At 48.7% G+C, this 17,189-nt stretch overlaps 1 protein-coding gene across 1 annotated transcript; it reads right to left on the reverse strand.

Moving 5' to 3' along the window:
* Positions 1 to 4,452: 4,452 nt before the first annotated feature.
* Positions 4,453 to 13,493, reverse strand: HPX (hemopexin). The gene is made up of 10 exons (XM_004683632.2): positions 13,391 to 13,493; positions 13,184 to 13,248; positions 13,014 to 13,085; positions 12,732 to 12,859; positions 10,721 to 10,919; positions 9,915 to 10,127; positions 9,557 to 9,658; positions 5,175 to 5,305; positions 4,932 to 5,094; positions 4,453 to 4,793 (listed from the first exon to the last, which is right to left on the reverse strand). Exons 1-10 carry the CDS (start codon positions 13,471 to 13,473, stop codon positions 4,534 to 4,536), a joined length of 1,416 nt encoding a protein of 471 aa, XP_004683689.1. The 5' UTR covers positions 13,474 to 13,493; the 3' UTR covers positions 4,453 to 4,533.
* Positions 13,494 to 17,189: the final 3,696 nt, after the last annotated feature.

Consider the following 17,189-nt stretch of genomic DNA (forward strand, 5'->3'; position numbering starts at 1 on the left):
TGAAAATAATGAAAAAGAAAATAAAAGATGGAGCAAGATCTTGGTAGTGATGAGAGGCATTGGAATAGTGGGCAAATATAGGGGAGTCTGTGGAAGGGGTAGGATGAACCTGAAGGTATAGGTGGGGTAATTAATATGGTGGGAGCAGGCGAGATGTTCGGTTATTTCATGACAAGTGATATCAATATTTCCAACGTCTTTAAACTGAGGAAATGGAGGACTAAGTGGAGAGCAAGATAAAACTTATAATTGTTACTATTTTGTTATCTGCCCAGTGTCTATTCTCCTTTTATAGGTAACAGCACATCAGTTTCCTTTGAAGACTCATCCCCTCCTCTCTCTACTTTGATGTGGTTCAGATGGGAATAAGCTCAGTCCCTTAAGTCCTTCATTGTTGCTAACCCAGGATTGACCCATCAGCATCAAAGTGATCAATTCAGAAATGGCATGCAACTAAATTCTGAATAGTGAAAATCAGATCCAGGATTTTTCCTACAATTATTGAATGTTCTGCTAGAATGTAGCCTGGGAGGACATACACTAGGAAGGTTAAAGCCTGCCTAACAATGGAGCCAACTCAAAGAAAAATGAGCTAAGGGATGTCGAGAGAGATCGAGACCTGATAATCTCCATGTGTAATCTCTATTTACCATTGCCTGAAGTCACATGAGTCAATAGATCTCCTTTCACTCATACTACTTTGAGTTGGTTTTATCACTTGCAATCAAGAGTTATGATGAATGTATGTGGCAGAAGAGCCCACATCCAATCTTGTATAATTTCTCCTGTACCAACAGGACTGGAAATCTGAAAAACACATTTCTCAATTCCCTTTTCACTTCTAGTTAGTTCCTGCCAGTGGGACCCCTCACTTGAGGTCTGCAGGGGGGAGGAAGGGAGAACTCCTTCTGCATCTGGCAGTGCCTCTGGCACATGCAGACAAACAAGGAGGCAATTTCAGAAACACCTGCTCACAGACTTCATTTTTATGGAGATTAACATCAGCAGTCAGTACAAATTTGTGGTTTCCTTGATTGTTGAGCAATACCTGTTCTCACTTATGCTCCTCTAAACCAAGATTAACAGTAGCTTCTAGGCAACCCTGCTTTCACTCTTAAGCTTCTCCCTCCTCCACCATTTGTAACAAGTTCCTTATATTAAATATTTTTCTACCTAGACTATGTAGAGTGGTTTCTGTACTTTCATGAACAATGAGTGATACTATAACCATTCCTATTTTGCTTACACAGGTGCACGTACATACAAGACCCAGAGAGAATAAGATGTTCAGATGTATAGAATTAGCCAGTGACCTAGTTGGGTCTGGAATTCAGACATATCTTGGTTTTTGTTGTCTTTTTCTTTTATATGACTACATTAAATTGACATTAAAGGAGGCAGAGAAAGAAAAATGTTGTGCGAAAAGTTCAGTTCAGATGGTCAATCATAATTTCAGTTTGGTTAGGAAAAAAATGGCCTAGAGAATGGAAGATTCGCAGATAATAAAGGGATCAAGCATCTCTATGAGGTCAAAAAGGAGGAGAGTGAGAATGCAATTATGATGAGGCAGAAAGAAATGGATTGGAGGAAGTGGTCACAAGTGAGGTGTTAGAATTTTAGATTAATTCACAGGTGGAGCAATTGTGAATGATGAACAGGGCAGAGCTTGGCCAGGTGACATGGTCACTTGGGCATTTGGGAGGATATCATCAGAGGCTGGTGGTTGATTACCATAAGCTGGTATGATGCGCTTGCATGTTGCCAAAGGAGGAGGAATTGAATGAATAGAAAGAGAAAGAGTAATAGCACCAGTATTATGGAGTCATGCTAGCGATGATTCTGCTTTCCATTCATTTGGGCTGCTACCGGGAAAGGAAGAAGGGTTCTGGGCAAAGCTTGGTCTCAATTAGAGATAGAGGTAAAGAGAAAAAAGCTCATAAACAAGAGTATGAATTGAGAGGGCATTGTGGAAAGTTTGGGAAGAGGCAAAATAATGAGTAGGGAAGAGGAGCCATCAAGCAGTTTGGAGGTGGTATTCCCACCTCTCTCACATCTTCCTGGGCCACCTATCAGCCCCAAAGACTATCTTCTATTTTTCCATCTGCCTACTTCTCTTTATCTTCTTTACCACCCAGGATCCTGGCCTGCACTACCTTCCACCACAGCACCCACCTCCTCAGGGGCTGTTCATGCCCACTGAGGTCTATCACCCAGTAGTAGAAATTTATATTTCTAAAATATAAATTTATCACTTGACTATCTTGTCTAAACCTCTCAGTCAGCCTCTGTAGCTCCAAAGATCAGGAAAAAAAAAAACCCTAGCCTGACATGGAGGTGCCCTGTGAGCCAATAAGCCCCTACCTCCTCCTCCCACCTCATTTCCCACTGGCCCCTCTCTCACACTCATGCTTCAGTGTGCTGAGCAGCTGCCTTGCCCACCTCTGGGCTCTTCTCCCTGCTGTCCTTTGCCCCTGTTTCTTCCTCTGCCCATGCTGCTCCCTGGCATTGGGGTACACAGTAGGTAGCAAATGCCTATCTGCTAAAGAAATCCTACTGGTCTTTTAAAACTCAGCTTAAGTGTTGTACTGTTTATGAGCACTCTCTACTCCTCCATCCCAGGTATTGCTGGTTCCACTCTCCTCTGTAAAGATAGTCTTCCTGTTTATGTGTTTCACCTGACTGCTCAACTCTAGCAAAGCCCTTGTCTGTGGGCTCCTCCTGACTGTGATAGAGGGGAGATTCTTGGGGTTAGGAGCCATCTGATTAGTCTTTTTAGCCCATTGTGTGACACTGTGCTCTACCTGTAGGAGGTACTAAATGAGTGGATAGGAAAAGCATGAGTGGCACCTTTTCTGGAAGTTCTTTGGAGACAAACTAGAGGCTTTTTGTAATGGAACAGGTGGAAAGAAAGAAAAAAGAAAAGAATTAGTACTCCCCTTTAACCAAAAGGAGGAAGTGAACCTTGAGTGCCAGATTTGCTGGATAGCTGTTTCAGCACCTTTAAGCTCCCTGGAATGGTGATCCAGCTGTAGAATGTGGGATGAGTAAGTTCCAGGCTTGAATTCTGGCTTTGTCCTCACCCCTCAAGTTGAAGGAGGGGCTGTAGTCTTCCTTGGGCAAACCATCTTAGATATCAACAGCAACGAAAAGGAAAGCTCAAGATATTCCTTGGGGTGGGAGCCCACAGGCCTGGTGCTGGCCTCTAAGCTCTATTCTTAGCCCCATCCACCCTCACATCCTGGGTGAACCCTATCTAACTGGCCCAGATTCAACCCCTGCGTCTGCTCCCAGCCATCTAAGCTGATGAAGAAATTCGGATGATTAGTTCTGAACTAATAGGGCCTAAAACCCATCAAGAACCACTATTTATCCTGGTCTCCCATTGCAAAGCCCTTGTGCAGTCAGAGTTTGTCAGTCATCTGTTCTAACCATCACAAAGCAAGGGGCTGTCAGGTTAGGAGAAGCAGGTGCAGGTGAGGCCATGGGCCATGGTCTGAGTCTATTTCTAGGGCTCCTTGCTGAGTCTATCCAGTGGTGAGTTTGACTTCATATTCATTGTCACTAGGAAATAGGCAATATCAGCCCCATTTCACAGAAGACGTTATTGAGGCAAGGGCATGGAAGCTCGGAGGGAGTGTCCCTTCTAAATCTGAGGCTAATTTTTGTGCCCCAAAATAATAAACAAAACTTCGACTTCAGCTGGGTTGGAATGGTAGAGGAAGAATAGCAGCTCACCTGTAGCCCAGCCCAATCCCGAGTCAAATAGGCATCAGAAAGTGTAGAACTTAACCCTTGGTCAGTGTACGACCAGAAAAGAGCCAAGCATTGTAGTCTCAACCGAGGTAACATTCACTGTGCGAACATACAGATACCCAGGGGACTGACAGGAACCAGAAGACACCCCTCCCCCCAAGGGAGGGGTGTGTTCGGCAAGTGGACCTCATAAGGGCCAGTCTGGATAATTCCTTCTCCCCTCACCCAGTCTGCCTCTGATAGAGGCCATGTTTCTGCTTTCCCACCTTTACAGCTTTCCACTTGTTAGACCTCCTCTTCTGACATGGTGTTATCTGGATGACCTGGACTCGGGATTTGAGCATCCCAATGGCCCCCTGAGACATCTCTAAACCAGTGCACAGCTGACCCCCCCCACCCCACCAGATGCCCTAGGGCCAAGCTGTGGTCAGGAACCTGACCTGCCTCGTATTTGCTGTGTAAACAGGATAATCCCTTTCACTACTTTTTGGTCCTGTTTCCTTCTATGTGTCTATAGTCTGCAAGAAACCAGTTTATAATCTGGATTTAGGAATCATCTATCCACAAATGAGGTTTGTCCTTCAGCCCTCCCCTTGCTCGCCTCCCACAGTCTCATTTGAACTTCAAAGCTGCAACAGAGATGTTACTAATTCTTCAATTCAAAGAAAGACATGAGATCATTCCACAGCCAGGGCCCCTTCCTTTAAGCAGAGCAGCACTCTGGCTTTATTGTAAAGAAAACAGTGAGAAGAGCCTGGGCCAGGGTCCACCAGGAACCTCTCAGTGCCTGCAGCCCAGGAGGCTCCCCACTCTCTGTGCCTGGGGGAGGACTTTGGCTGCACTCAGCTTCTCCACGTCACTGTAGCAGTACAAATTGGGGCCGTGGATGAGGTACAAGTTGGGGCCACTGGCAGAACATGAGTTGGAGCCGAGGGGCTTGTCCACACACAGGGCCCCATCAACTTTCTCATGAGGCCAAGGAAGCTCCGTCCACGTGGCTTGAGCTCCCAACTTCAGATCCAGCCACCACAGCTGCCGCCCTGGGAAGAAGGCAGCAGATATAACATGGCCTCTGCACCACAGGGATCGTGACCTACCCCTTCTTGTGCCCTGCTGGGGATCATTGCCATGAATAGGTCTCCAAACAGGCCACCTCTTAGCACCCAGGACCCCCTCACCTGCTGCGATATGAAGCCGGGAAGACCCAGGACAGACAAAGGCCGCATCTACAGATGCAAGGCTGATCCCAGGAGGGCTCCCAAGTTCCTTCTCCAGCCGTTTTGGATAGCCATCTACTAGGGGATAACCCCCCTTTGTCAAGAAGATGTAGACCTGTGTGTCCTGGGAGACAAAGAACATTAATCAGCACAGAGCTGGATGGTCTCCCAGTCCCCACCTCGAGTCTCCCTGCCAAGCCTTACTTTGATCATATAGAGTTTGTCCTCCCAGGAAAAGGCAGCATCCACTGCTGAAGGGCCCTGGGTCCAGTGATGGACAATGGGCCAGCTATGCCATCCATCCCGACTGGAGTCCAAGCGCCAGTAGTGGGACCCTGTGGGTGAAAGAGGGATCGCTAGTATAGTGGTAAAAGTCTGGGCAATGAAGGGGCTAGTGACAGAGGCAGGAGTGTGTCCTGTCCTGAGAGGGTGGAGAGTGTGCAACCAGAGTCCAAGGAGGAAGAGGCCCTAACAGAAGATGAGATTAAGCCAGACTTGCTCAGAAAAACCAGGCATTGTGACCTGGTTAGAACCACAGTTGGTAGAGGCCTGACAGAAAGACAAGCATAGAGAACAGTGGCCAAGGAGCCAGGTAAGGCCAATGGCAGGGGCCTCCTATCATCTCAGATGTCCATGGGACAATGTAGATACTGAAATGCAGTGACCAGCAATAAAAAGAGAAGAGTCGGGCTCTCCGGTGTGGCACAACGGTTAAAGCACAGCACTATGAAGATATCCGCAGCCACTACAGCAGGAGTTCAATCCGGACAAGGGAGGTGACCCACATGGGACAGCAGACCTTTCCTGTCCTACCTACTGCTCCCCTCAACAGTGTATTTCGGTCTATCTGCCTATTCTGCGCCCCACCTCTGACCTGTACCCCAGTTCTTCTATGCACAAATAGATAATTTTTTTAAAAAAAAATTTTTTTTAAGATTTATTTATTTGTGCATACAGAACTGGGGTACAGGCCAGAGGCTCAGGGGCGGTGAGAGGCTTCACCAGAAACAGAGTGGGGAACAGAACAGGCAGATCGATGAAGTGCACTGCTGAGGTTAGCAGCGGGCTGGTCAGGAGAGGTCTGCCTGCCATGTGGTCACCTCCGGGCAGGCGGGAATCGAGCTCATGCGGAAGCGGCTTTAGATTCTCAGTGCTGTGCTTTAACCCACTGAACCACCGGGCCGGGGAGGGGGGGGCGATAAATCTTTTTTAAAAAATAAAAGTTTCTGTTTTGTTCTGGCTGCATTATCTACAGCAGAGGTGGCAGGAGAGAAAGAGCTGCCCAGTCAGCACCCTAATTTTATTCTCCCTTTTTCATAACGACTTATTAAAACAATTGTCTTGGTTCCCATTCACCTTTTCTTCCTCAATCCATTTCCCTTATACTTCTGTTTTCTTCCTCCATTGAAGTTGTTCTTTTAAGGTCACCGTTACCCTCCCGTTTGCCAGATCTCATGTCCTCTTTTGGCTCTAACTCTCAGCAGCATGAGACTGCTCATGACTCCCTCTTTAAGTATCTTGTTTGGATCTTGGCTTCTAAGACTTCCTCTTTTAGTCTTCACTTCACTTCTCTTTGGTCTGATATCTAATATTGGAATCCCCTGGTTTGAGCATCTTCTCCATCTATACTCACTTTCCTGGTGGTTTTACATGGTCTAAGGCTTTCGATACTGTCTACATGGTGATGACTGAGCAGTTCTTTTTAGCTCTGACCCGTCTTTTGAGTTTCAGGCTCAACCTCAACTGCTTACCTGACATCCCCATCAGACATCAAAAACCTAACCTAACACCAAAAACTAAATGGGTCAACTCTACCCCATTCACACACACACTCATGTACATAGCCCCTCCAGTCCCCTAGTCTTTTCCCAATTTTACAAAAAGAAACCACCAGCCACCCAGTTACTTAGTTCACCAATGCTAAGTCATTCTTAAAACCTCTCTTTTTCCTTTTCCCTCTCCCACCAATACCCAATACACTGGTTAATGAAGTTGGTTCAATCTCCAAATGTGCTTCCTCATCCCTTCTGCTGCTGTTACCCTAGTCCAAGCTGTCACTGACTCTAATCTTGACATCTCTGGAGCCCTGTGTACTTGATTGTTTCCCCATGACCTGAGCTCTCTAGAAGCTGGGATGATCTTTACAAAATAAGTCAGAACCTATCATAGCACTGCTCACGGCTTCCTCCTGGGTTCTTCACAGTTGGACACCCTTACCAGGCCTCTGTAGTCTGGCCCCCACCTCCCTCTTTTCAAGACACTTCCCTGCTCCTTCAATGTGCTCAAGTCATACTGACCTTCTTTCCTGATCTCTCACAATATTTGCTATCCTTCTTAAAAATGTTTTCCACTAAGTGCTTTGTGTGGCTAATTCCTCCTTTTCATGGAAATCTCAGCTCACAACCATCTTTCAGAAAATGTACCCCTCACTGTGCTCATTTCCATTCTATTATCCTGTCTTATTTTCATCACATATGTAACATTTTAAAACTTCAACAACTTTTAAATGTGTTCACATGAGCTCCAAGTGTGCTTGAGAATGAGAAATATTCTGATGCTCTCAGAACACTCACAGCCATTCATTCTACCTGGAAGTATCCTCTTTCCTTCTCTGCCTATCTCATTGTCCTCTCTCGCTCTGGCAGACACCATGAGGGCAGGTGTCTCACATGCCAAGTCAACCACTATACCCAGTGCCTAGACAACATGCAGTGCCTACTGGGTGCTCAATAAACATCTGTTGAATAAATAGGTGGCGATTTCCTTGCAGTCACAGGTTCTTTTTAAAGTTGTTTACTGGGTATGTCATGGCAACTCCACACCCATTTCCTTCCCACCCCTACTGAAACTGTCCTATGCATGGCCCCTAGTTTGAGAATCAGAGCTAAGCTGTTCTTTGCAGAAGAGCCAAGGAAGTAAGCGACGAGCCTCCAGTACATGAGTAGTTAATGCAACCACTTGAATATGTTCTGGAATAAAAATCTGCGCTGGGCCAGCCCGGTTCCCTCTCTAGAAATCCAACTAGGAAAAAGAGAGAAACTGAAGCAGTTACCAGTTAAATCTGAGGCCGACAGATCAAGAACAGAGAGACAGAATGTGTGCTATCAAAGCTGTGCACAAGCAAAAAGAATGGGTCACAAGTCAGGGAGAGAGAAAGATTTCAGAGAGGAGAGGACCTGTCCTATGCCGAGTAGGCGGCTCACACTGATGTTTTTCCCAACACAGTACATTCTCACCTCAGCTGGGGGTTTTGTGGTTTTTTTTTCCCCACATAATGGTGTTCTCTCATCCTCTGTGTTCTCTCAACAGCTGTGGAATACATCTCACACTTTGATTTAGGAGTTCAGCTATATTTTCTTCATGGTCACATGACTTTGAAGTTCTGTGATATCTCCAGGGCTAGATGTTCTACCTACATCTCTGTGTGGCCCGTGTAGTCCTTTTTTCTCAGGTGGACAGCAGACAGACAGAGAGACAGTGGGTTGCGGGAGAGAGAGCTTAACTTCTCTCTGTCATTCTGTCTGTCTTCATATCTCTTTGCTGTGTGTCTTCCCAATGGTCCCATACTCTTACCACAGCTGCATGTTTTTCTGATACTTACATGTTCTCACTCTGTTACATGTTCTCAGTATAAGTCTGAGTTTTCTCTACAGGGATGTATTTTACCACAGCTGTATGTTCTCACCACAGTGTGCATTCCTGATGTGAGGACTCACGCTCCTGTGACTGCTCCAGCTGTTTAATTACAGCTGGGAAGCCAGTATCTGATCATAGTTGCCCAAGGGTTAAGAGCTAAAAGGGATTTTTCACTATTCTAGGTCCTCACTGCTCCTTTACACTGGTGTCTGATCACTCATGTAGCTTAGGCTAAATCTAATAGCGTTGCTCACTCCATCTCGTGGAGCCTGGAATGCAAGCACAGAGCGAGACACAGAACTCCAGAGCATCTCGAGAGGTCAGATGGCTTTCATCACTTAAAACCCCAGGCCTCTGGAGGACTGTCTGCACTGGCCACTCAGATGAGAAACTTCCTCAAGTGAAGTTACCTCCTAAAAGCCTAAAGGACCCAAAACTTTTTGCTTGGGTCTCAGCAATGAGAGCATCTCATCTCCATGAGATGCTGTGCCCCAAGGCCTGGACATAGGAGTCAGGCAACTGGGGAAATACGGAGCTACTGAGAGTAAGCTCAGGGGGGAGCCTGAAAGACACATAAGAGCAAAGGGGACGTGAAAAATTATATAGAGAGGCCCGGAGAGCAAGGAGAGGCAGGGAGTCATCAGAACATTGGGCAAGAACATAAAGGGTCACAAGAACTCAGAAAGGTCCAGAGAAGACCCAGCCATGGGAGTTGCTGATACTGGGGGGTGGACTGGCAGATGAAACTAGTGGCCTGTGTGATAAAAGACAACACTGAAGAATATGCATCAGAGCGGAGAGAGGCAAGGGGCATGCTGAGGGTGGGATCGAGGGACATAATAAGGAGCGCGGTCATGAAAATGAAGGGAATGTGGCTGGGAGGTGAGAGAAATGCACGCAAGAGATGGAAAGTGTGGAGGACAGAGGTGGGGGAGTCCGGCATCTCTCACCGCTGAAGGCGTAGGTGGCGCCATGGTTGTCAGACAGCAGTGCAGACAGGACCAGATCTGGGCTGCAGCGCATATCCTTGCGGCCACTACCGCTCCCATGACCTGGAGAAGAAAAGGCTAAGGGGGAGCACAGAGGGAGGCCGGAGGCCCGGAGGCTGGCGGGAGGTTGAAGAGTCAGCTGAGGGTGTGGGTGTGGGTTTTTTTTCCCTCAGGGCAGTGGGCAAGAATGGGAACAGGGTAGGGTAAAGGCCAGGGTGTTTTACCACAGAACTGGGGGAGGGAGGCTGGGCCTACGGGGTCTGCAAACTCAGGGCAAGCAGACAGATTCCAGTGGGCCCCAGGGCTGGTGCTCTCTCACCTCTGCCAGGACAGAGCATGAAGTAGTCTCGGACATCCCGCGGGTACTGTGGAGGCACCTCTCCCGTGACGGGGCTGAAGCGCAGGAATTGGTTGCCCTGGAAGCAGTAGTAGCGGCTGAGCCACCGCAGAGCAGAGGTGCAGTTCCCAACGGCTGGCCAGAAGCGTTCCTTTTTCGTCCTGGTGGCCGTGTCCCAGAACCACGTGCGGTTACCTTTGTCAAAGCAGTCAACAAGCATTCAGTGAGGCCGGGCTCCACCTTTCCTTGTGCCTGTAGGGGCCTGCAGGTGGATCAGTGGAGCCCACCACCCTGCGGAGAGATGGATGAGAGTGACCTTGCAGTAAAATTATGAAGTAAAATGCACATGATCAGCTCATCAGAGGTAGCAGGGAGAACCAGGGAAAACTTCCCAGAGGAGATGGCACACACTGAAATCTGAAACAGGGAGTTACAAGGCAGCAAGAGAAGAAGGTGGAACTCCAGAGAGAGGAAGTCTGAAGCATGAAGCAAATTAGGTGTGCGGGGTACAGCACAGTTTCTGGAACTTTGTATCAAGATAAGGGTATGGTGAGAATTGAGGCCCTAGTGTCAGTAGGAGCTTGGTGTAGAGTATGTGAGACTAAGTATTGCAGGGGACAGTGAGACACTTCCATCTGTCTCCTTCTCCAGGATGACTTCCGCCCCTGCTCTAGACCACAATTGGTCTAGATTACTTCCCCTCCTTGAAAACCAGATACTGGCTCCACCACCACCATCACTCCCAACCCCCCCATTCCTCAAGACTCATATATTCCAGCTGGACTGACCTCGGAAGAAGAGGATGCCCTCGTCTGGGCATTCTCCACGGTGACATTCCACAGCTGCATCCACTGGAAACGGGATTCCAGGAAACTCATCTTGGAGCAACTTTGGATATCCCTTCTCCTCTTTCTCCTTCTCCCCTTTCTCCTTCTCCCCCTTCTCCTTCTCCTCCTTCTCAGGAGAGTACACCCAGACTTTATCTCCCTGCAAGCAATAGCACTTGATTTTTAATGATGTACTCCACATACAGCCACTCTGCGCTCACACACAAGATCTTCACTCTGTTACACTTGTACAATATCCACCCACAGTCCCATACACTCTCCATCCATCTGTGAACAACAACATGCTCTCCCCTTGTTTATCCCCTTTACCCTCGGTTTGACTGCAAATCCCATCAATGTTACCTTAGCACACAATCTGGACATACTACCAGACACTCCCACGGCACACTTATCTGCACATCATCAGTCTTGTAAAACGCCTTCATAAATAATCATCCTGTCATCATCTATCCATCCATGCATTTACTTATTCATTCATTCATTTCTTCACTCCAGAAACAGTTGCTGAACTGCATGTGAGAAGCACTGGGAATAAAAGGATGACAAGACTCTACCTCTGCTTTCAATTTCACTGTACAAAAGCAAAAAGAAATCCTACAATTGACAATTGTTGCCATGCGGCCACCAAGGCTGAAGCACACGAAATGTCTTGGAATATATATAGGGCGGGTCTTGGAATATATATAGGGCGGTAGATAGAAGCTTTGGAGAATGTCAGAGTCGGATGCATTCAGGTCTAGGTGAACAATGTGGAGAGCGTACGACCAGCAGAGGGAGCTCTTTGTACAGCGCCTGCTCACAGACCTCTCTGACCCAGGGAATGAGGCAGGAAAGAGGATGAACCTGAAAAGATCACCACAGAGGGAGCTCAAGACTCCCACGCACCAGAGCCTGCTGCAGTGGGTGGCCCATCATGGTGCTATTCACCAAAACGGGAGCACAGGAGGAAGGTAGGTTTGTAAGGAAGTTTCTAAATTCACTTGGGGAGACATTGAATTTGAGGTGCCTATAGAACTTCTAAGTCAGAGATGTCTGCCCGGATATTGAAAAGAGAAGACTGTAGTAGTGAGGAGAGACCCAGATGCATGAGGGCCCACGGGGCCATAGCAGCAGTTGAGGTCATTCAGGAAGGAAACACAAGGGCTCGGGTGAATCCCCAGGGAACATTCAGGGGCTAGCTGAGGACAAAAGGCAGAAAAAGAGGCCAGATGGAAAACAAAGCTGGCAGAGAGGGCCATGCAACCATACAGCATAAGCTAGAAGGTGCCTTCCCCTGACAGACACAGCCGGGCCAGGCAGGCGGCTCAGCGAGTATGCGGGCTGCTTTCCATCTTCCGCTGGCCCCTCTGCCCAGCACCACTGTGAGGTGAACACCTGGCCATCACGTAAAGATGGTCTGCTGCAGGAACCTGGGAGCCCAGGAAAGGAATGGCCAGGAAGGAGAGAGTGACTGACAGCATGGGAAGAGCAGAGCTGTCTGGATGAAGACTAGGATTGAAAAACAGCCACTGATTGGTCCTCCCTGGTGGTGCAATGGGTCAAAGCACAGCACTACGAAGCTGGCCACAGCCACTTCAGCACAAGTTCAATCCCCAGCCAGGGAGCTGACACACATGGCAGACCTCGCTCATCTCACCTGCTGCTTCCCTCACCAGTGTATTTGTCAATCTGCCTGTTCTGCTCCCTGGTGAATCCTTTTACCACCCCTGTACCTCTGGCCTGAACCCCAGTTCTGTATGCATAAAATAAATACATCTTAGAAAAGAAAATTAGCCACTGAGTGTTGGGTGGGCCACACAAACACACCTGTAGCTTGAGCTGTGGGGGAAAGGAAAGGACAAGAGGAGGAAACCTGGTCCTTATTGGTCAGGGACTCATGCCAGAACCTCCTGGGGGAGGGTCTCTACTGTCTGCACTTCTAGGCCCAGCTCTGCCCTCAGCCCAGCGGTACCTTGATCAGGAAGATTCTGTCATAGCCCTGGCGGAATGCAGCATCCACAGGGCCAGTGAAATTCCTCCAGGTGTCTGTGATTAGCTCCTTGGCCAACACGTGCATGCGATTCTTCCACACAAAGTCCCCTGAAAAATGCACTTGTTGAGTTACCCAAGCTTTGGCCAACAGAAGAAGTTACAGAGAAGCTGTGGGGCTACCCTCTGGAGATTCCTAAGATCCCCTGCGCATGGGTATCCACTCATGGGGGGACCAAATGCAACTAACCTCAGTCCCTCCTACCTTTAAAAAACAGCATGGACCCCTTGTCATCCAGGGTGGCAGCATCAAAGCTCCAGCTATCTGCACAGCGTTCTGGAGGTGGAGGTGGATGTGACAAAGTCAAAGACCCATCAGATGACAAAATGCACTAACATAGCCGGACAGACAAATTCAGGGAGTCAGGGCCTCACCGATCACATCTGGGGTCAACTCGGTTCCATTCCCACCTTCAGCTTGGTTCTGAGGGGCACCGGCCCTAGAAGACAAATAAAAGCCTGGTCCACCGGGCCCAAGCCTTTGCCCAGAGCTCCTTACCACAGACTTGCCCCAGACCAATAACTGGATATACCCCACTCTAGTACAGACCAGTCCTCCATCCCTCACCCAGCTTTACTCACGGAGAGAGAGGGTAGGCAAGAGCCAGAGACCAGCACAGGCCCCACAGGCCTAGGGCAACTTGTATTCCTGGAGCTCTGGCCATGCTGAACTGGAGAGGCTGCAGGACAGCTCAGGGCACCCGGACACCCTATATAGAGACCGCAGCAGCACTGCCCCCACCGCTAAGCTTGCTGGGAATGCAATGTCTCGCAGGATTGTGCCAATATTGGCTCATTACATCACTGTAAGGAAGGTCAGGGTCTGGACAGAAACCTGAGTCCAAGAGCAGTTCTTCCCGGCAGGAAGCCCCATCCCCTTCAGTGACTTTCGAGCAGTGGCTGGCCCAGGCCAGGGACACCTAGCATGACTCTTCTCCGTGAGAAGTCTGGGTGCCCATAAGATAAGGGAAGGGTGCAGATTGATGGAGGATCATCTTTCTGTGACTGGATTGCCCTCAGCAATAGGGGAAGAGAATAGATGTGGAAACTAACATTTGTGTATACTAAATGTCAAACCCCACTCTGAGACATCTAAAGACACTGATACTTACTTAATAGATACTGAGTAGTCACTCACCCACCCACCCACACACACACCCACACACACACACACACACACACACACTCTCAGAGAACAGCTTTTCCTAAGTTCTCTCAGGGGACTTTGGGGGGCATTCCCAAGCTTTGCCCTTTTGGGTCGATAATATTTCACTGTTGCAAAATGTCCAAGTCCCACCCTGGCCCCACCCCCACTGGCCAAAGGTCACGGGGAGGGAAGGGCTGACAGTAAAGGGGCAGGAAGAGGTGTCTCTGCTCCAGGGAACACGGCTAGTAACTCGTATTTCTTGGTAGTTTCCACCGGACTGGAAAGTGCTTTATTTACCAATCACAGAATAAATAGAACTGTAACTGAGGTTTTGCAGTATTTATATCAGTTCTGGCTTAAACCCCATCTTCTCAGGGAAGCCTTTCCTTGCCACCTTAGCTGTCATTTCAGATTTCAGCTTGTTTCCGTTGTCAATTATTAAAACTTGAAATTACTTCATCTGCTTACTTATTTGTTGCTTTCATCTTCATTTTGTTTTCCCTGTCTCCTTTGCCTGGCACAGAACAGGTGCTCCATGGTTGAACAGGGGGAAAAAAAGTGTGACTGGTGTTGCAACCACATTTCTGACAACTCTCCCCCTACCCCTACCCCAACCCCCCCCACCACACCCTTCATGCTACCCCCCCCATGAGGAGGTATCATAGTTGTATTACAATAGGAGGCACGTGGTGAGCACACTGTCACGGTACCTTTGGCTTAGGGTACTGTTTGTCTTACCAGCCTCCCTGCCCCAACTTCCCTTCCCCCTCTATCCCTGGGGTCCCACCTGCTACCGCTGGTGCTCATTATCTTGAGCCCACCCAAGGCCACTCCAAAAGTTGGCCCAACCTCTACTGGAAACAGAAGATAAATATGAGCAGCTAGTTATGGTCCAGGCTGAAGTTCCAGGACCCCAGGCTGAAAAGACCCTAATTCCTTGGAGTAACTCCCTTACATCTCCCCCCAACCTCCTCCCATCCCCCACTCAAAACTCTGGTAAAGGTTTCATATCCCTTTTCTATTCTGAAACGCTTCCTCCCAACTGGAAAACGAAGATTTTGGAAAACTCTGCAACAGTATGTCACCAGGCCTATGGTATCTGGTTCAACGTACTCTCCTTATTTACAAATGAACATGTGCCTCATTAACATCATTCCTGCCCATTGGTTTGTGGGCAGAGGGACTCCCCAGACCCTTGGCCTCCAGGGCAAGGCCATGGCTCTTGCGTGCTTGGCACCCACCTTCTCCCCAATGCAGGACATCCCTGGCCGGCCCTGTTCCACCCTACACTGGGTGTGCTTTTCCAGGACTCCCGCTCACCATTTCTTTCCCTCTCAGACTCTAAAACATTATACAACCTTCCTGGGATCCCCCCTTCCCAGCACCCAGTGACCTTTCACTAACAAATCCCTCAACAACTGTTGCTAGCTCCAGATTTCACTAAGCCTGCCTAGAGTGATGGAAGCTTTCCCACTGAGTCATGACTGCCCCCTAGAAAGCCCGCAGGGTGGGCTAGGGGAGCAACCTCCGATCTGGCCAGCAGAACTCTCCCAGGCACACAGCACATGTGTTGCACCATGGTTTTCAGCTTGGCCTCTTCTGTCCACGTGGCACTGGTGGCCTTCACAAAATTGAGTCTATCAGGGCCCTCCCTGGTGGCCCAGTGGGGTGGAGCACTGCATCATGAAGTTAAGCCAAGCGGTGACAGCTTCAGCGTGAGTTTGATCCCCGCCCTGGAGGTGACCCACATGGCACAGCAGACCTCTCCTGTCTCAACTTCTGCTCCCCTCAGCAGTGTACTTTGTCGATCTGCCTGTTCTGCTCCCCACTCTGTTTCTGGTGAATCCTCTCACTTCCCCTGCATCTCTGGTCTGTACCCCATTTCTATATGTATAAATAAATAAAATGGTTTATAAAAAAAGAACTGGTTCTATCGATCCCAGATGAGTGGCTTCTTTTCACTCTTATTTCCATGCTTGCTTATCTAACCAAAGGGAGCTTGGACACTGTTATTGGAGCCCTCCTTTCCCTTCCCCTCCCCTTTCACTCCACCCAGGAGGTGGGCTAGCAGATTCTTCTGCATGGCAAGCAGCTCTGGCTGAAGTTCAAGTTCTAAGCAAAGAGCTGAGAGGCAATAGACTGTGTCCCCTTGAAGCCCAGGTCGTGGATGTATATGTTGGCCTTTCTGGTCTCGGGGCACAAGGCAATTCTTCTCAGGAGACATTGGATTGAGCTGTCCTTGCTATATTCCTCACTTGACATTGCCCTTTCTGCTTGTCCCACTTCCTTCCCAGTTCTCTGGCCTAGCCTAAGAACTTGTCTACACTTGGGCCAGGGCGCCCCCTGGAGGTCGCATGAGTCAGTGCCTTCCCATCCTCAACCTGAGGCCAGAGCGCCTCTAAAATTTTCCTCCCTGAAATTGACTCTCCACAGTCTTCCTCCCTGACTCCTTTCAGCCTCGCTGTAGGACATGAGAGGCACATCCTCTTCCTTTGTAGACTTCTGCTGCCTACAGCAAGTTTGGGAATCTCAGATATTTAACATGCACGGTTGCTTGATTTCCTGGGAACTTCAAGCCCAGAAAAAATTGCCTATCTTTTTCAACATAGTTGTCTCCGTTCCAAATCAGCTGCTTTCTTGGTTTTCCCCAAAGGGGTCTAAATGTGAGTCAGACCCAGAAAGGTCTGAAGCTCATGGACATAACTTCCATTTGTGTTGTCAGGAGTAATGTGCCCATTGTCCCTGAGAACGGCTATGTCCAGCCTGCCCAGCCATTGATCTGAGTTCTGACTTCAATGGTTTCTTCTGAGGCCCACCGTGCTGTGTAGGCCTGCTGCCTGTGGCTGTGTTCTCCAGAGAGCAGAGACTGGATCCCCCTGCCCTCAGTCTTAGAAGACTTAGGTAAAGACTTAGGTAAGACTTAGGAGCCAAAAAGAGTCCTCTGCTTTTTTTTCTAAAAGACTTATTTATTTATGCATACCGAATTGGGGTACAGGCCAGAGATACGGGGGTGGGGGATGAGAGGATTCACCAGAGATATAGTGGGGAGCAGAACAGGCAGATGTACTGAAATACACTGCTGAGGGGTACAGCAGGCAGGTCAGGAGAGGTCTGCTGTGCCATGTGGGCCACCGCCCTGGCTGAGGGTTGAACTGTTGCTGCAGTGGCTGTGATAGCTTCATAGTGCTGTGTTTTAACCTCTTGGGCCACCAGGACAGAGCCTTCTGCTTCTAA

Source organism: Condylura cristata, unplaced genomic scaffold (genome assembly GCF_000260355.1).
Source record: "Condylura cristata isolate star-nosed mole 26May11 unplaced genomic scaffold, ConCri1.0 scaffold00015, whole genome shotgun sequence".
Lineage (NCBI taxonomy): Eukaryota > Metazoa > Chordata > Mammalia > Eulipotyphla > Talpidae > Condylura > Condylura cristata.

What these genes read in the sequence shown, in the direction of transcription:
- HPX (XM_004683632.2), bottom strand. Translation starts at nt 13,473, where the DNA reads ATGGCCAGAGCTCCAGGAATACAAGTTGCCCTAGGCCTGTGGGGCCTG. An exon ending in GTTGACCCCAGATGTGATCG is followed by an intron (nt 13,086 to 13,183) that starts GTGAGGCCCTGA and finishes CTCCACCTCCAG; the next exon opens with AACGCTGTGCAGATAGCTGG. An exon ending in CATGCTCTGTCCTGGCAGAG is followed by an intron (nt 9,659 to 9,914) that starts GTGAGAGAGCAC and finishes TTTCTTCTCCAG; the next exon opens with GTCATGGGAGCGGTAGTGGC.